Source organism: Oryctolagus cuniculus, chromosome 12 (genome assembly GCF_051225735.1).
Source record: "Oryctolagus cuniculus isolate XC-2025 breed Fujian yellow rabbit chromosome 12, ASM5122573v1, whole genome shotgun sequence".
NCBI classification, from domain to species: Eukaryota; Metazoa; Chordata; class Mammalia; order Lagomorpha; family Leporidae; genus Oryctolagus; species Oryctolagus cuniculus.
In genome coordinates, this window is record NC_142878.1 from 66,682,042 (window position 1) to 66,699,236 (window position 17,195).

At 46.9% G+C, this 17,195-nt stretch overlaps 1 protein-coding gene across 50 annotated transcripts in view; it reads right to left on the reverse strand.

The window, feature by feature from the left end:
• PPIP5K1 (diphosphoinositol pentakisphosphate kinase 1) overlaps positions 1–17,195 on the reverse strand; it is a 57,778-nt gene that overhangs the window by 26,369 nt on the left and 14,214 nt on the right. For 4 of the 50 annotated variants that reach the window (XM_089310180.1, XM_089310209.1, XM_089310181.1 and 1 more), the window contains exons 19-31: positions 16,341–16,482; positions 15,937–16,160; positions 15,491–15,618; positions 15,182–15,296; positions 14,909–15,016; positions 13,417–13,533; positions 13,140–13,304; positions 11,208–11,357; positions 10,509–10,599; positions 7,335–7,460; positions 6,571–6,633; positions 2,262–2,444; positions 654–791 (exon numbers count right to left, since the gene is read on the reverse strand). In XM_089310180.1, the coding sequence (XP_089166306.1) occupies positions 654–791; positions 2,262–2,444; positions 6,571–6,633; positions 7,335–7,460; positions 10,509–10,599; positions 11,208–11,357; positions 13,140–13,304; positions 13,417–13,533; positions 14,909–15,016; positions 15,182–15,296; positions 15,491–15,618; positions 15,937–16,160; positions 16,341–16,482 (1,750 nt within the window). Of the gene's footprint in view, positions 1–653; positions 792–2,261; positions 2,445–6,570; positions 6,634–7,334; positions 7,461–10,508; positions 10,600–11,207; positions 11,358–13,139; positions 13,305–13,416; positions 13,534–14,908; positions 15,017–15,181; positions 15,297–15,486; positions 15,619–15,936; positions 16,161–16,340; positions 16,483–17,195 lie in introns of those variants that run through there. The other 46 variants (XM_089310197.1, XM_070054094.2, XM_051822453.3 and 43 more) reach the window with 21 other exon arrangements.

Sequence of the window (17,195 nt, forward strand, 5' to 3'; positions counted from 1 at the left end):
GTTTGAGTCCTGGCTCTACTTCCAATTCAAGCTTCTCGTTAATGTGCACGTTAGCGAGTAGTAGATGATGGCTCAAGCAGTTGGGTCCCTGACACCCACATGGGAGACCCAGATTGAGTTCCAGGCTCCTGGCTTTGGCCTGGCCCATCCTTGGTTTAGAGTATTTGGGGAGTGAGACAGTGAACAAAAAGAGATAGCTTGCTCACTCTCTCACTCTCTCTTATACACACACACACACACAATTTCCCTGCTTTTCAAATAAAATGAAAATTTTAAAAATTTAAATATTTATTTGGGAGAGAGAGAGATAGTGAGCATGCTCCCATCTGCTGGTTCACTCTCCAAATGCCTGTTAATGGCTAGAGATGGAGCTAGGAAGGAGGTGGAACATATTCCATGTTGTTCACATGAGAGGCAGGAGCCCAATTACTTGGGGGATATGACAACTGCCTCCCAGGGTCTGCATTGGAAAGAAGTTGGAATCAGGAGCTGAACTCACAATTGAACTCTGTTGCTCCAATGTGGAATGTGGACATCTCAGCTTCTAAACTAAATGCCTGCTCCTAACTACCTTTTAAATGTATTATTTTTGCATGTTCTAGGAAGCATGGGAGTGGGGGCAGAGTAGGAGTACAAAATAATATTTTCCATACCTGCAGATACCTGTGCCTGGGCATCAGTGTGGCGCTGGCAGACTCTACTCAAAAATTCACTCACTTGACGCAGGGAAAGGGCATTATGCAGTGTTTCCAGGGGGTAGATGGTAGGTACCATGGAGCATCCTTCAAATCCTATTAGAAAATAGACAAAGTCAATGTTATTCTTGCCAGATATACCCTGTATGGCTGAGAAGTATGGAGAGTCCCTGAGAGCCATCAGGAGAGTGTCTGGCTTTTGGAGCAGGGGATATCCAAGATTCTCAGAAGAGGGAACTCTGTATAGCCACTAGGAGAATCTGTTTATCTCATCTTTTGATTTCCTACAAGGTCTATCAGTTAAGGCCTCCAGGTGAATCAAATCACCTCTTGTCCTGTGGAGAGCCTACAATGTCCTCTGGGAAAAATCAACAGAATCCCAACAGGGTAAGCACCAACATTGCTCTTGCACTTTTGGGGGGAATAAAACAAGGATCCAGAGGTAAGGGGTGAAATAGGAGATCTAACATGAGGTAGGGAGGTCATGGAGCTGGGAAGAAATGGCAAATTTGAGTGTCATGAAAAAGAGAACCAAATTAAGGAGAAGGGCATGGAATCTGAGGAGTTCATGCAAATTTAGGATGTGGGTAGAAAGGCTAGAATACTTGGATGCAAACTGGAAGGCATGCAATACATAGGAAGCTCAGCCCAGGAAAACCACATGCATGAACAGGCAGGGGGGAATGGAAGTTCTTTCTTGGTCATTTCCATCACATCAAAGCTTTTCCCTTCTTATCTATCAGAAGGCCCCAGGCTTGAAGGATAGCTGCACTACATAAGAAACTGAGGCAAACCTCATTTGTCAGAATAAATACAGACTCTCTGCTCTAAAGTCAAGTATTCCAATGCAGGTTTACCAGTGTGGATAAGGTCAAGGGTAAAACTAAATGTGTCACCCTATCCCCAGGAACTATTGCTGGAAGAAATATCCACACTGGAGGATCAAGAAGCATTTATCCCAACCACTTTTTCAGTTCCCAATCTGTGTGTGTGTCCTCTACACCCCCTTAAAGGGTCAGAAGTATGCAGGACAGTAATATCTATGCAAGATTTAGCCTCCTGTTCACCAGTGACTAAAATCATAACACAAGAGGATTATATTTAACCATCTTCTAACCTCTGGCCCTTGTTTGTCTCAAGGATTCAACTGAGGCCTCTGTGCCTCAATTTCCCCCCTGTAATTGTATAGCAGGAGGGCAGGACAGGTAGTCTCTAGCTACTCAGAATGTATAGAAAAATGTCTGGATTTGAAGATGGTGGTAGTGGAGGGTTAGAAAGATAAGAACAGATTCCAGGGTAAGAGATTATTCCTACACTGAACAGAATTGGGGAATGGGGGACTTTAAGGGGCTGTGACAAAGTAGAATCAGAAGGGGATGAGCAGCCAAGGCTACAGCTACCAGGCAGTCTGGCCCCAAACCCATACAAGCAACTAAACACGAGTCACATAACCTTAGGGCAAACAGGAGAGAGGAAAAGGTTGGCTCTCTTGCCAGAAGTGCAATAAGCAAAGCAGTCAGTCCCAGCCAAGGTAGTGGCAGCAGCCAGCTTGGTGGCAGGGGGTACCGTAGAGGCACTCGGGGTCATCCTGGCCTGAGCGCAGCCAGTTCCGGAAGAGGCGCAGGTGGTAGGAGCACTGGTGCAGATGATGCGCCAGCGTGGCATCCAAGGAGACTGGCCGGCCCCCTGGGCAATCAGAGGAAAAACTGCGCAGCAACCGGACCACAGGGTGCTGGTCATCCAGCAGCTCTGGAGGGGGCGGGGGGATCACGGCAGGAAGCACAGAGATAAAGAAAAAGAAGAAGGAGAGACAATGAGGGGGGTACTGACTGGCACAGTGATCCTGGCAGGTGGGGGCCACTGAGATCCAAGGTAAGCTAAAAGAGAAGCAGGGAGAGCCACTGGGCATCTCTTACAGGGAAGAAGAGGGTCAGCATCACACGGCGAGTCTAAAAGAAGTGCCCAGTGAGACCTCGTCATACAGCAAGGCCCTCCCCTTCCTCTTCGAGCATTCAGTCAGTGCTTGCAGAGGGCAGTCACATCATTCTGGACAGGGGTAAGTGGCAGTTCTGTGGCTGGGAGCTTTGATTAGGGCTCCAGGGTCCATCATTATTCTTCAACAAACCCCTGTTAGGGCTTCCTTCCTAGACGAATGGATTTATGAGGTTAGGATAGAGATGAAGAGTTTCAAAGAGGAGTGTCATGAATAGAAGTGGGTACCAAGATAATCTATAGCTAAAAGGGTTCCTGAAGGCTCAGGCCAGGCATTCTAGGTGAGCCTCTAAGACACCTACAGACAGGGCTGATTCCACAAGCTGGCACAGGAAACTGGCAGCAAAGCAGCTGCAGGACTCCCTTAAAACAGTGCATGTGAAAAATGCAATCAATACGTGAAAATGCCCATGCTGACTCATCATCCTTTACCTTGCTCTTGTTCAAACAGACAGGTTCTTTTAAAAGTATGCCTAAATATAAGGACATGGGGGACACTGTATCCATGACAGAAGTCAAAAGTTAGGTAATTTTATTTTTTCTTGCCACTTCAGCTAGGGAGTGGGAAAGCTTTGATTCTGAACCCCTAACACGGTTTTAGCTGCTGGGCAAACTTCGTGGGTATATGCGATTCAGCTGCACAAGGCTGATGGAGTAAATGGCATGTGGTGAAGAGTGTAAGAGGAACAGTATGGGGGCCAGCACTTGGCCTAGCAGGTAAAGCCACCACCGCCTGAAGTGCCGGCATCCCATACAGGTGCCAGTTCAAATCCCAGCTGCTCCATTTCCGACCCAGCTCTCTGCTATGGCTTGGGAAAGCAGTAGAAGATGGCCCAAGTCCTTGGGCCCCAGCACCCGCATGGAAGAGCTGGAAGAATTCCTGGCTTCTGGCTTCAGATCAGTGCATCTCCAGCTGTCACAGCCAATTAGGGAGTGAACCAGTGGATGGAACACTTTCTCTCTTTGCCTCTCCTCTCTCTGTGTAACTCTGACTTCCAAATAAATAAATAAATCTTTAAAAAAAAAAAAGCCACAAAAAAAGGAGGGGTTGACACTGTGGCGTAGTGGGTAAAGCTGCTGCCTACAGTGCCAGCATCCCGTATGGGTGCCAGTTTGTGTCCCAGCTGCTCCACTTCTGATCCAGTCTCTGCTATGGCCTAGGAAAGCAATAGAAGATGGCCCAAGTCTTTGGGCCCTTGCGCCTGCGTGGGAAACCCTGAAGAAGCTCCTGGCTCCTGGCTTCAGATGGGCACAGCTCTGGCCATTGTGGGGAATTAGAGAGTGAACCAGAGGATGGAAGACCTTTCTCTCTCTCTCTGCCTCTCCTCCTCTCTCTTTGTAACTCTGACTTTCAAATAAATAAATAAGTCTTAAAAAGGGGGGGGGGGGCGGGAACAGTAGGGAAAGATCTTGGGAAAAGGCAAGGTGTCTTGAGATCTGACATGAGGACAGGTAAGAACTTGAGCATAGGATGTTGGTATAGAGAATGCAGGGTAAAGGCAGCTGAGGGTGATCCATGAGACTACAACTTCCAGAGATCTTAATTTGAATGTCAGCACAGGTTTCAGCTCTACCCAGGATAGGCTGGTGAGCACCAATTTTACCAGATCACACAGTTGTATGTTCCTAGAAGATAATGGACTTGACAAATTACACAGGCACAGTCTGACATTCTGGATGAAGGTGAGCCATGGTCTATTCCCCCTTTATTAATTTACTTTGGTGAGTCTGGTGTGCATTTTAGTAACAGGCCATACTTGTGTGATGTAGTTACAGTATATGACAGAAGATTATCAGGAGCAAAGACAGAGGTAAACTAAGAGCTGCTCTCCTATCAAAGAATGTAGACAGCATTGCCTTGCCTCCTTCCCAAAGCCAGGCCCCATTTCTTCCTTCTGTTTCAAAGCCAGGCAATCATAAGGAGATGATGACAGGACAGCAGGTTGACATACTGTGCTGTGACTTATCAGTTACAAGCAATTACAGATAGAATATCCACTCTGTAATTGCTAAGTCAGTCAGGTAAGAACTTGGCCACGAGATAGAGCCCTTACATTGTCCTGAGAGCCAAATTCAGTCAAGACAATCTTCAACAAGAGATACAGTAGCTCCAAATTTCTCCTGTTGCTAGCACGTAGATTCCAGATTCTGGCTTCTTAAGCACACTAGCCTTCAAGCTCAAGCACAAGAAAAACAAAGGAGGCCAGAAGACCCCAGAGGAAGTGTGCAGGGTATTGGAGCAGATCTTGAATTTGTTTTCCTGCACTATACCTGAGTTGTCCAGGTCTTTCATCCTCAACTCCTTTTGGTAGAATTAGTTCTTCTGTTCTTCAACTGGTGAGGCTGCTAACCAAAGATTCAAGGAACTGGAGGTACACAGGTTTGAGGATATTTTATCAACCTGGGTCTTGTCTTAAGGCACCTAAGAAACTAGGAGATATGTGACTTAGCTCATACTACACTTTGGATCCTAAGTCCAGGTCCAAGGCTTGTGGTTGGTGCATTGGGTTCTACTCTGGGGATGACTGTGGCCCATGAAGGCCAGAAAAGCTTGAAACAAAATGAGTAGGTAAGGCCATAGCTCTCTGAATGGAGACTCCTAACTGAGGCACAAGTTAGAGCCTGGAGGCCAAGATGAGCTAAGCATATATCGCTAGATAACCTAGCAAGAGATCTAGCAATGTCTCATGGGGATGTGTTACCTGACTGGGCCACTCTAGCAGCTACCACTGACTAGGTAGCAGGGGCTCAGCAGGAGAAGTCTTCTGGCCAGGAAGACAGGCTAATTTTACCTCCCTAGGAGAGTCTCAGATCTTAAGACAGAAGAAAACCATATCTAGCGAAACTGGATTTGCTCTAATGCAAAACACAGAATACGAAGGATAAAGCTTCAGTAGAGAGTGAGGCCTGGGTTCTGCTATACCCTACGAGGAGACCACAGCCCTTCAGATTTTGGTTTACACAGATCTCCAAACATTCCTTCCTAACTTCATGTGGGCAGACTCAGTTCTTCAATACTCTGCAAATATTATTCATTCTGAGATCCTCCCAGAATACCCAGCAGACATCTCAACTCTTCAAGCTTCTCCAAGTCAGGGAGCTTTGCCACAGTAGGGCTGGGGTCATGTAGAAACTACATTTAAAAACCCGTCTTCTTCCTTTACTGACTATTTGTTTTGCTCCTTTCCTTTTCTTTTATCCCAAAGCAATCTGGGCTCTCATTTTCTAGGCCCAGGCACTAGGTTAGTAGTAACATAAAGCAGATGTCAGGAACACAAGAGTCACACAAAGTACACACAATGGCAGGAGATAGGAATACAGAGATGGGAAACTGTATACTCAAGACCAACGTCCTTATAATTAGGCTTGGGAGCTGGGAACTGCTGCATTGCTCCAAAAGAGGAACAAACCAGTCATCCACCTCATCAAAAGAGCTGGAGAAAAACCAGGAAGACCAAAATTATATAAGCTTGAGGAGTGGGGTAGAGAACAGACTGGACCAATCTGGGAAATACTGTTCTCTTCCTAAAAAGGGGGAACCATTACCATGTCTGTACAAAGCCTGGCAGTCATGTGATAGGAAAGGGAGAGGTGTAATCAATGCTTTGGTGGTGATGTTGACAAAAGTGACATAATGGCGATGACAGTGATTATGGAAGTAAGACCCCAAGCTGCCACAGGGATAAGTCAGCCAGGCTGCAGTCAAGGCTAAGGTTGTCACAAGGGAGATGTCCCTGGAGGGACACTTAGAGAGTGGCTCACTCAAAGACAGAAGGGCGTCAACACAGTGGAAGGATAGGTAAAGTCAGTGTCAGAACTCAGAGGTTAAGTGTCTGGAGGTGACATGGTGAGGAAGAATGATGTTGAGTCAGAGCAAACGTACCGTTAGTCGGATGCTTTGCAAACGACACAGAAAATCGTTTTACGGCCGGGACAAACAAGAGCTCTGGGGAGAAAAGACATCATGGGGATTATACCACCCCTGTCCCCACACTCTGCTATGGAATTTGCCCACAATATATTCCTTTCTTTAGTTATATGGACTGCTCCCATCCCCACCCCTTAGATTCCTGAAGATCATATTCCAATCTTTCCCTTTGGTGTAATCTCTTAGTAATCTGTACATCATCTTCACCACAAATATGGCCCCACAAACAATGCTAATTTCACCATCATGTCTTCTTTCTGGTCATTTGGAAATAAAATTCTTGGTGCAATTTTCAGCCCTTCCTCCAATCTCTCTCTACATCACCCTTTCTGCCTGAGCTCAGCACCTTCCCCTTTCCTGAACATGATTTCCCAAGTTTTAATCAAGGTTCCACTGCATTCTTCCTGACCATGGATCATCCTCCTCAGTCCTTACTCCTACAGGCCAGGATCCAGGAAAGAGGACTAATAAATGCAGCAGGGCTGTATGTGGGAGATTATGAAGGGAAGAAGCATAAATAAGTAGTATTCGTATGGTGAGAGGGAATGCAAATGGAGGGTGGAAGGGGTCCTGGTTCCTTCTCCCATCTATTAATGATGAAGACAACTTGTTATCAGGCCCATGTCAGTGCCATCTTAAGCATGAATAATTGTGCAACTATGTCCTTGCTGGGAGACAAGTGAAGACAAGAGTTGCCCCCCGAAAGTCCACCCACATACCATCTCGGTGTTTCAAACTGGCAGGTGGTAGCTTTTTGCCATGGCTGCGGGCGTAGTCCTGAAGATTCGGTGCGCTGGAGGAGCCACCCAGCACTGTGGTGCTGAACAGCCCTGTGCACTGTGAGCCTGCAAGGCCGGGAGTGCATTAGTAGCCACGCAAAGCTGCACACAGTACACACAACTGTACATGACAACATCAAGACACACACACACAAACATTCCAAGCAACCACCATGGAGCCACTCCACCACAGAAACACACAGAGCTTTCACTACTGTCCATAGCCACACTGGGATTCTCCTAAAGATCTACATGGCAGAGACAAAGAGGCCACTACAAATAAGGTTAGTCATATTAGGGCATTCAAAGCCATAGACTATACTCTCTAGCTGGCTCTTAGAAATACTAAAAGAAAAGGTAGACCTCTCTACTTCAGCACCCTTTCCCCTAACGCAGGATTTGAGAAACCCAGCAATCTAATCCCTTGTGGTTTTGAGAGGCAAGGGCTATGACTGATACTGGAGACTGGGTTTTGAACACTCAGCTGGCACCCTCTGAACTCTTCCTAAGTTCTTCATCCAACATCCCCCCTCCCTTCACATCAGTTTACCTTTCCCAAAAATGAAAGTACGAGACTTGTTGCATTTTTAAAGCTGGGAGGGACTCAGAGATCATCCAGTTCAACCTTCTCACTTTACTGATGAAGAAACCGAGATCCAAAAGGGATCTCCTTGGTCAAGGTCACAGAATTTGCTAGGAACTGGTTTATAATCCAGGTCTCCTGGCTCTGAGGATCAAGTGTATTCAGTGAGGGAAAAAAAAAAAAGAATTTCCTAGGAGGAAACAGCAATTTCTGAAGTCAAGATAGATACAAATTGAAAGGCGCATGAAGAGTCAGCTGATGATATGCAGAGCGTGCCTATCGTGTGCTGAGCACCCGACTAAGAAGAAAAGCAGGAAACAGAAAAAAAAAAAGGCATGTTTTTTTCTGCTCCCAAACATTTATTGTCTTATAATCCCTGTGATCAAAACCAGAGACCACCCCCACACAAATTCAAAGAAAGTAGAGAGCACTACCGCCAATCTGTAGGGTAAATAAAACTTGAAGAATCTCTGAAGAAAATATATCAGGCCAGTCACTGTCCTCCATATCTGATCTACTAGCAGAGGATCAGGACTCCATTGTCCTTTCTCCTAGGACAGCCTACAGGACAGAGCAGTCAGGACGAAACAAATGATACCCAGAATCTTGGGATTTGCCCTGTAATTCGGAATTCATCTTAGCCAAGACCCTGAATTTGGCTCAGTCTTAACATTCGCAAGGGGATGGATGGAGTGGAGAGGAGGCTGGTTTCCTTTGAGTCCACCAAGAAAGGGCCACAGTTTCAGAGGTCCCAGGATTTCTGGGTCACTAAAGAAGTCAGGAGGCTCAGGTGACTGACTATACCCATCATGGAATTCAGGACCTCTCTTCTGTGCAGCAATTTCCCTACCCTTCATGCTCAAAGAGCCTGTGGAATGGAGTTCCAGAGAGTAACAGGGGTCGCTAAATATGTCTGCTTTTCTTCAGGGAAGCTAAACTTGCTGGCTGCATCCCAGACCACCCCAAGCTCTGTTCTACATTTACTTCCTCCTCTGAATAATTCCCTGGCACAGCCGTTCCATCTCTACGCTGCCCAGTCTTCAAATCATCTTAGAGGGTGGTCTCTACTTTACCACCACCATCTGTCAACCAGTCCCATGTCCATAACTCTGCTTTATTCTTGACATCACTCCCACTTAAGTAGGCCAGGCACACCTTTTTGCAGCCTCTCTGAAACATATTCTTTACTGGGGCTTTTGGAAAAAGAAGTCCATAACATAGATATACATATTTATTATTTATGTTTCATGCCCCAAACAATCTACCTCATTTCAGGGATCTATGAGGCAACTGACTTACAAAATTAGCCCAGTAAGTTACCAAAATCTTTCTCTCTTTTGAAGCTCCAATTGCTGACTATTTTGAGGGCCAAGAAACTGGGTACCAAGGACAAAGATAACAGAAAAATAAGAGGAGCAAAACAGACTAATAGGACATGATAGAAAGACCCAGGAGACCAAGTCTAGACCCATACAATCATGTTTGACCTCCAGTTCTATGTACTGGTTTACAAGGTACTGTGTTCAGAGACAGCCCCTCCCAAAGATCCCTTTGCCCTCCCAAGAAACATAATAGTTCCTGAGGCTTGGTCCTTGTTGTAGTCTGCGTTCTTAGAAAAGCTTGAGGGCAGGTATTTGGCTTAGAGGCTAAGATGGCTGTAATCTCATACAGAGTACCTGGGTTTGAGTCCAGCTAATGTGGTCCCTGGGAAGAAGCAGGTGATAGTTCAAGCTGTTGAATCCCTGCCACCTCATGGGAAAACTGGGAGGAATTCCTGGCTCCTGGTTTTGCTCTGGCCATTGTGGGCATGTAGGGAGTGAACCAGTAGGTGGGAGCTCTATCTATCCATCTCTCTGCCTCTTAAATAAAAAAATAACTTAAAAAAAAAAAAAAGGTTGAATGATACTCTCTACCCCTCTCTAGGGATCAAAAAATCAAGAGACATTCTTTTAAGGTCCTGAGAGAAATCTGTCTCTACTCCAGTCTCAGACTTGTTCCTCAATTTTCTGGAAGGAAAGGAGGAAAAGTTACAGGATTAGGACAGGAGGGAGGAGGGGGATGAAGGTAGCAGGGGTCAGGGAAGGGATGTGAAAAACACAGGTTTCAGAGGAAGACAAGGCACAAGTTCTCCAAATAGGGAATATGACATTTATGGGGTCACAAGTACCTCAATAGCTCTGTCTCTGATAACTCTGAAGGTTCAGAGTCTCCATGGCCCCTTAAGGTCTGGGCTAGACTGGAGGGACAGATAAGGAATAAGAGGGAAAGCCAGAAAAATACCATTCGGCAAGGAATATGGGGGTTGGTGTAGAAAATGAAGAGATAAACACCTTCCTGGAATGGAAACAATCATCTGAGATTCAAGTTCACACCTAACTAGCCTCTCTTACTTCATCCTCCCTACCCCCACCTGACAATTCCACTGACTGGATGGCACCAACACCCATGACAAAGGTTTCCCCCAACAAAACTCTGAAGAACAGACAGACAACCCCTTCCACCAACAGTTGAGAGGCACTGGAAATCCATACCTAGGCCACTCTGCTTCATCTCTGTTGGTGGCCGTGAGGATGAGAAGAGCCGATAGCCACCAGGCCTGGAGGATGAAGTCTCAGAAAGCACCTGCAGAAAAAGAGTCTGTGTTATCACGTGGCCCCTCCAACCCAGACGTTTAAACCTAGGTCCTGAATTCCTGCCCCTATAAAGCCAAGCAGCATCAGAAAGTGAAAGAACCAAAGATTTTTTTTTAGGGGTGAGAGAAAATGAAAAGGGACTAGAGTGGACTTTGCAGAGGGAAATCCTTCTTTACTAGAAGACACTTCTATTTCCAAGACACCTGTCCCCAGTCTTCCCATCCCAAATCTGAGAAATCATTGTTCAACCATCCTGATTCTCAGGTGAGCAGGGGTCCTTGATCTTACCCACTCCTCCCCAGGATTCAGAAAGCTCATCACAATGGCTCAGCCAACAATAATAAAACCTGGCCACCCTCTCTTCTTTCCATTGGACAGCTGTGGCTACTGCAACCATTCTGTTTCTTATCTAAAACAACAAGCCCTCCCCTCCAATAGCTCACTCCTGGGCACATAAGACAGATTTCTTAAAATGCCCATGGGGTTCTAATCGCACAGCCCCCAATATATACACATCCCACCTAGAAAGTGTTCCGAGTCCCTAGATCCCAAAAGGTAGACAGAGGCAGGAAAGGGAGGCAAGGTAGGGAGGGACACCTGTGTGCAGGACGCCAGGTGAGTGGTGGACACAGCCCGGGGCTGAAGGCCGATGGCTGGGGAAGACCGGGGGAGGTCTCCTGACCTCCGGCGGCGCCGTCCCCGCAAGGGGATGAGGTCCAGGTTCCCTGTGCACTGCATGTTCATGACCTGCAATCACACCGGGTAGAAAGCCAGTCATGGCTGCTTTAACTCCAGGCTCCCAAAAGCCCCAGTGCCTATAGGGCAGAGCTAGCTATAGGGCAAGAGAGAATGACCAGCCAGGGCATAGCTGCTGTGAAGGTCACAGGTTTTGTCATCTAAAACACTCCAAAAACACGAGATGATTGAAAGAAGAAGGGAAGGGAGAAAGGGTGTTATTGTTAAGGATAAGACTGTCCAAAGCCTACACTTGTATATCAGGGGAAGGAAGCATTAACATCACAAAACTGGATGACCACAGAAGAGAGAGACTTCCTTGCAAAGCTGCAGAGAACATGCTAGGGCAGCATCACCCTGGAAGAGCCAGGGTCCACACAGCACTAGTAACTGAAAGGAAGAAGTGTGATTACAACAGGAAGCGTCCTGTAGGTCTGAAACAAAGCAGTCAGTCTCCTCAACTGTGAGAGAGGACAAAGAGAGCTCCCCTCTGCCTGTTTCCTGACTGCTTACACAGCAAGGAAAAAGGGAGTCAAGCACGGCAGTGATGGGGAGACGAGCAGATTGTGCCAAAGGGAAAGGCAGACATGGAGGAGCAGCTGGCTGACGGCTGATTATATGGCATTCTGTCCATTTGATCTATTTCCCATAAGTACTAGAGTACATCAAGTTACACATATACCTCAATGGGGAAATAATGTATATCTCACCGAAAGAAACTCCATCTAGCCACTACAATAATCAAGAAGTACAGGAGGGGTCCACAGAAGACTGTACGTAATTTGTCTTCTCCGCTTTCTCCCAAGCCTGAACTTTAAACCTCTGGCTAAACCTGGAAAAGTTAGTTACAGCTTATTCTAAGGTATCACTGAAATGAGAAAACTAATTCCGCTAAGATAGAGACCTGGTTCAGAGCCAAGCAAAAAGATTTACTGGGTCAGAGCAGGATCCAAATCAGACAAGGATAAATCATGGCATCAGTGTCATTGGGGAAAAGAAGCAAACATCTCTCTGGGAAAAAGACCAAAAACAAAAGCCCCAGGACAATCAGCTGGACACATGTAGGATGAGTAACAGTTCCTTCCTCTAGACTGGAGAATTAGAACCACAACCAGAGACAAACTTCAGGGACCGTGGAACACAGGTTCTGGCACATAAACCTCCTCTTCAGGACAACAGCAAGCCAGGCAGCCCTCCAGACTGATTTCCTCTCTGAAATGATGGCATAGATAACTCTATAGGGAGTGAAATGTCAGGTATTTGCTTCTGTCTGAGCTGTAATTTTTATCCAAGGCAACAAACAGATGAAAAGGGCCTGGTCTTTAAAACAGATTATGTTGCTATTAAAGTGCTTGCTTATGGAGTCTCTGCAAGATGGTTTTATTTCACAGGAGGAAAAAAAAAATTGAGGCATAGAGAGGTTAAGTGACCTAGGCAAGGTCACTCAGCTTCTAAGCATCAGGCTGGGATTTTTGCCCCAGAGTTCATGTTGTTATACTCTATTTCCTTTTTAACACCTGCCTTTTCAAACTCATCCAGGCACCTCCTCCTCAGTCTCAGCTCTCATAACCCTTCCCTCTCAGGTACCCTCACTGCAAACTCGGCAATCTCAGAGCAGCAACCACTTTAAAGCAGCTCTAGAGGAAGCAGCTGTGAAACAGATCAAGTAAAACAGGGGTGGGAGGACTGTTTCAGGTGTCAAGAACTCCCCTGGCAAGGGGACGCAGAGGAAACACGGATTTCATCCCAAGAGCATTTCCACTCCTCTGTCTTTCCCCCAGCCCTTCCCATTACCTCCATGGAGCCGGCTTTTCGGTTACGAGTGAGGGGCGATCTCCTCGGGAGGCCAGGGCCCTCGGGAGGCTGCGGTGAAATCTGCGATGCCCGGTCCGGCTCATCTGGTGTCTTGCCTGAGCACAAGTTCTCTATGCTACCTTGGTCTGCTTTCATTTCCTCATTCTGTTCAATAACAGGCAAAGCGAAGAGGAATTATGCCCTTTATACCTCCCTGCACTGTTTCCCAGCTTGGTTCCCAAGTCCTTCAGTCCCCAATCCCAGCACTGGGACCCACCTCAGAAGAGGCAGGACGGAAGCCACAGCCAGTCGGGGCACTGCCTTCTTCCTCCACACCTTTCACTCCAGGGCTGAAGTGCAGCTCCACATGGAACCGTTCCTCTGACAGGGGATCCTATGTGGCAGCAGCAGATGAAGGGGCAGTTAGGATAAGCTGGACATGGCGGTGGAAGACTAAGCAGGGGCAAGAGAGAGGAGTTCGAGAGGGTATACCCTCCCAGGAAAGCTGGGACTGAGGTTGTAGTGTCTTGCTCCATTCTGGGACTGATCCGTCACAGTTTCCTCTCAACCAGAGTTTGTTTTAGGATCCTCACTCCCTCACCTCCCACTATGTGTGATTCACCACTGCACATGACTTTTGCCATTCCAGTTCTACAGCCCCTCCCTTCCATCTCCCACAGTAGTTCCGCTTTGCTTATGGTGCACAGTGCAGCACAGTTAAATATGCCTTTGTCATCACTCATGAGAATTGTAAAAGATTGAAAACAAATATGCAAAAAGTTGCTATGCCAGGATGCTGGAGTGTAATAGAAGACTGTCTTTGGTGTGCTTGTTTTGTTTCTTTGGTAGAGCTTCTTAGGTGAATCTTCTAAAACTTTCCTTCTGCTGGATCCCAGTGACGTGGAAGTCATCAGAATCCCTCAGTACTTGGAGTACCTTTGCACCAAGATGTCTGGCTAATTTTCTGCTCAGTCACAATTTTACTTGAAAGCAAGAATTGTCCTAGCTCCTTTTCCATTACTCTAAAAATCTTAACCTTCAAAGCAGGGTCTAATTAAAGAAACTACTGGTTAGTTAATATAATTGAGGTATCACAATTTCAGAATAAACATTTGATTAAAGAAAAAAAAAGATGCCTTTGTGAGGCTTTTTGCAGAGAGTATATGTACAACCACGTTTGAGGGAAAAAAAAAAAAGACTCATAACTGTCCTAAATTCTATACTTGCCTTAATGCTATAGTGGTGTTTGAGGTTCTCTCTCTGACTCAACACCATCTCAGAACACAGTCTTTGTTCCAGAAGAAATCTCTGGATGCTCTGTGTCATGCTGTGCCTAGGTGTCTCACCTAGCTGGATTCTACAAATTCTAAAGCAAAGAAGTTTTTAGGGGCCAGTGCTGTGACGTAGTGGGTAAAGCCGTCGCTTGCAGTGCCAGCATCCCATGTGGGTGCCAGTTCAAATCCTAGCTGCTCCTCTTCTGATCCAGTTCTCTGCAATGGCCTGGGAAAACAGTGGAAGATGGCCCAAGTCCTTGGGCCCCTGCACCCGCATGGGAGACCCAGAAGAAGCTCCTGGCTTCAGACTGGACCAGCTCCGACTGTTGCAGCCATTTGAGGAGTGAACCAGCAGATGGAAGACCCCTCTCTCTCTGCCTCTGCCCTTCTCTGTCTTTCAAATAAATAAATATATCCCAAAAAAAATTTTTGCTCCTTTTTAATAAAGGTAAAAATGAGGGGCCCCTTCTTCCTCCCACACTGTTAGCTACTCACCCGAGTGTTGTCTTCATAAAGCATGATGACAATCTGAGTCATGTAGTTGAGTTCTGAGATGGCACTAAGATAAGCCAAAGCTCGCTGCCATTGGGCATCCTGGGTCTCCTGCCAAACACAGAAGGAGGTAGGCCAAGGCCTAAGGCCAGAGGAGTCAGCGAAGGGGGAGGGAGCCAAGGAGAAGACAGGAAGCTTGCAGTAAGGAACAAGCGTGAGGAGAGGAAAAGAACGCCAGGGGAGGTGTTCACAGGCTAGAGGAAGGAGGATCCTTACATCAAGAAGTCCCCCGTAACGGAAGACACTGAGCAGGGAGTGGACGTGGCTCTCACTGGTGAAATAGAGACGTGTTCGAACGTGGCGGCCTGGGGAGAGCACTCCTCGGGAGTACCTGAGGTGACAGCTCAATCACTCACACGGTCAGGTCGTCCTCTCCCCACCCTTCCCAAGCTCCCTCCTCCCCCCTCAGAGACCTCTCCTTTCCATCCCAGGATTCCTGCTGTCCTTGGTTCCCCACCTTCTTTCCCCCAGGACTCCCTGACACACCCCTCCCTCCATCCAGCACCCCTCCCAGCCCTCCCTCACAGGGGATGCAGCTTGTTGACAGACTCATCCTCGTGGGTTCTCTGCAGGTCAAGTAGTATCTTCCGCAACAGAGGAAGACAGAAGCCCACGGCAATTTCCAGTTTCTCCTCCCGACTGATCCCGTACTCCTAGGGGCCATAGGCCAGGAATAAGCACCTCAGTGAATCTTGTTCTCCTCTTGCCTCACACTCCCAGGCCCAAGATCATGCCTGTCTTCACCTCAGGTCTATGGTTTCCTTCACATCTGCCACAGTCCCTCTCCAGGTAGCTCCTCAGTTACTCCTGTACTTAGCCAGGACCAGAGTAGACCTTGTGAACTGTAGTAACTCAACCATTCCTTCTCTAAGTTTCCTTCCCCTGATTCCCAAATCATCTCTTCTTTCTACCTTTTCTCTCCTTCCTTCCTCAATGCCATATCCCCAGGCTGGATCACCTATGAGACACACCTGGGGGATGACCACATCAGCCAATGCCTTAGAGAGACGGAGCAACTCTGCTGTGCCTTGAAGTCCCAGGCTCCCATTGTGCTGCACGTCATACTTGACACAGTCATAGATGTCAGGGATCTTACTGATATCATAGCGCCCACTCTTCTGTCGGAAGTCACGTTCCAACTTGCTCCAACGCTGTAGCATAAGCTCTAGTGTCTCGCTGTGGTACAGCTGCAGGTCTGGAAGGAAGGCAACAAGTCAGAGCCAGATTTTACCTCTAACGGAAGTTCCTGATGATTCAGAAGTAGAAGCAGGGGATGAGGGTGCTTGGTGTCAGACACTCGGGAGAAGACACAAGCAAGCCTTAGAAAGCAACTCATCCCACAGATGTTGAAAGGAACAGGAGGATTCACACTCACCTACAGACTTGGGGTCCTGCATCCGTTCCCGGATCTGGTGGGTGAGGTTTTCAATCAGGGCAAATACCTGATCACAGACCCTCACAGGATTCTGGATGACGGTCATGGAGTTGATCAGGGAAGTGCTTCCAGTGGGAGCCAGCTGTGTGGGGGAATAGAGAGATGAAAAGCAAGACAGACTCCTCAGATTCCTGTGAGCTTACTACAAAGAGATGTCTGCCACACAGATCTGCTTATTGACTCACTCCAACAAGCATTCCAGTAATTTTAGGGCCTCCAGATGAGAAGGCTGCTCCTGTACATGGTCATCTACCAGGAGTCAATCTTAATAGCTTTGAAGTCCAGAGAGAATAAAACATACCTAAGTTCTTTTCTTGAAGCCTTTAGAATACATGCAGAAAATACTGGGGGATAAAGATTAAACCAAGATCTCCATAGAATGTTTTCATGAGCAGATACTAAAGCTAACATCCTGTCTAGACCTGGGGTAGAGGTTGAGTTGGACTTGGTTCCAACTCAAGCCTTTAGTTAAGTCACAGTCATTGGGGAGTAAGGAGGGAGAAAGAAGATTGTGGGTGGAATACATGATTCTACCTAAGTTTTCACAAGCTCCATTCTTGCTAGCAAATGGAAGCAAGGGAAAGTTGCCTTGGATTTTTGGATTTGACATTGAGCAATGGGTTGGAAAATAAGGTGGCAAGGTTTCATACCTTATCAAGTCATATTTAAAGGAGAATAAAGTAAATCTTATTTCCTAAGCAATGTGCTCAGTTACTTAGCATATTTAAGAGCTATCAGGGCCAGCGCCGCGGCTCAATAGGCTAATCCTCCACCTGGCGGCGCCGGCACACCGGG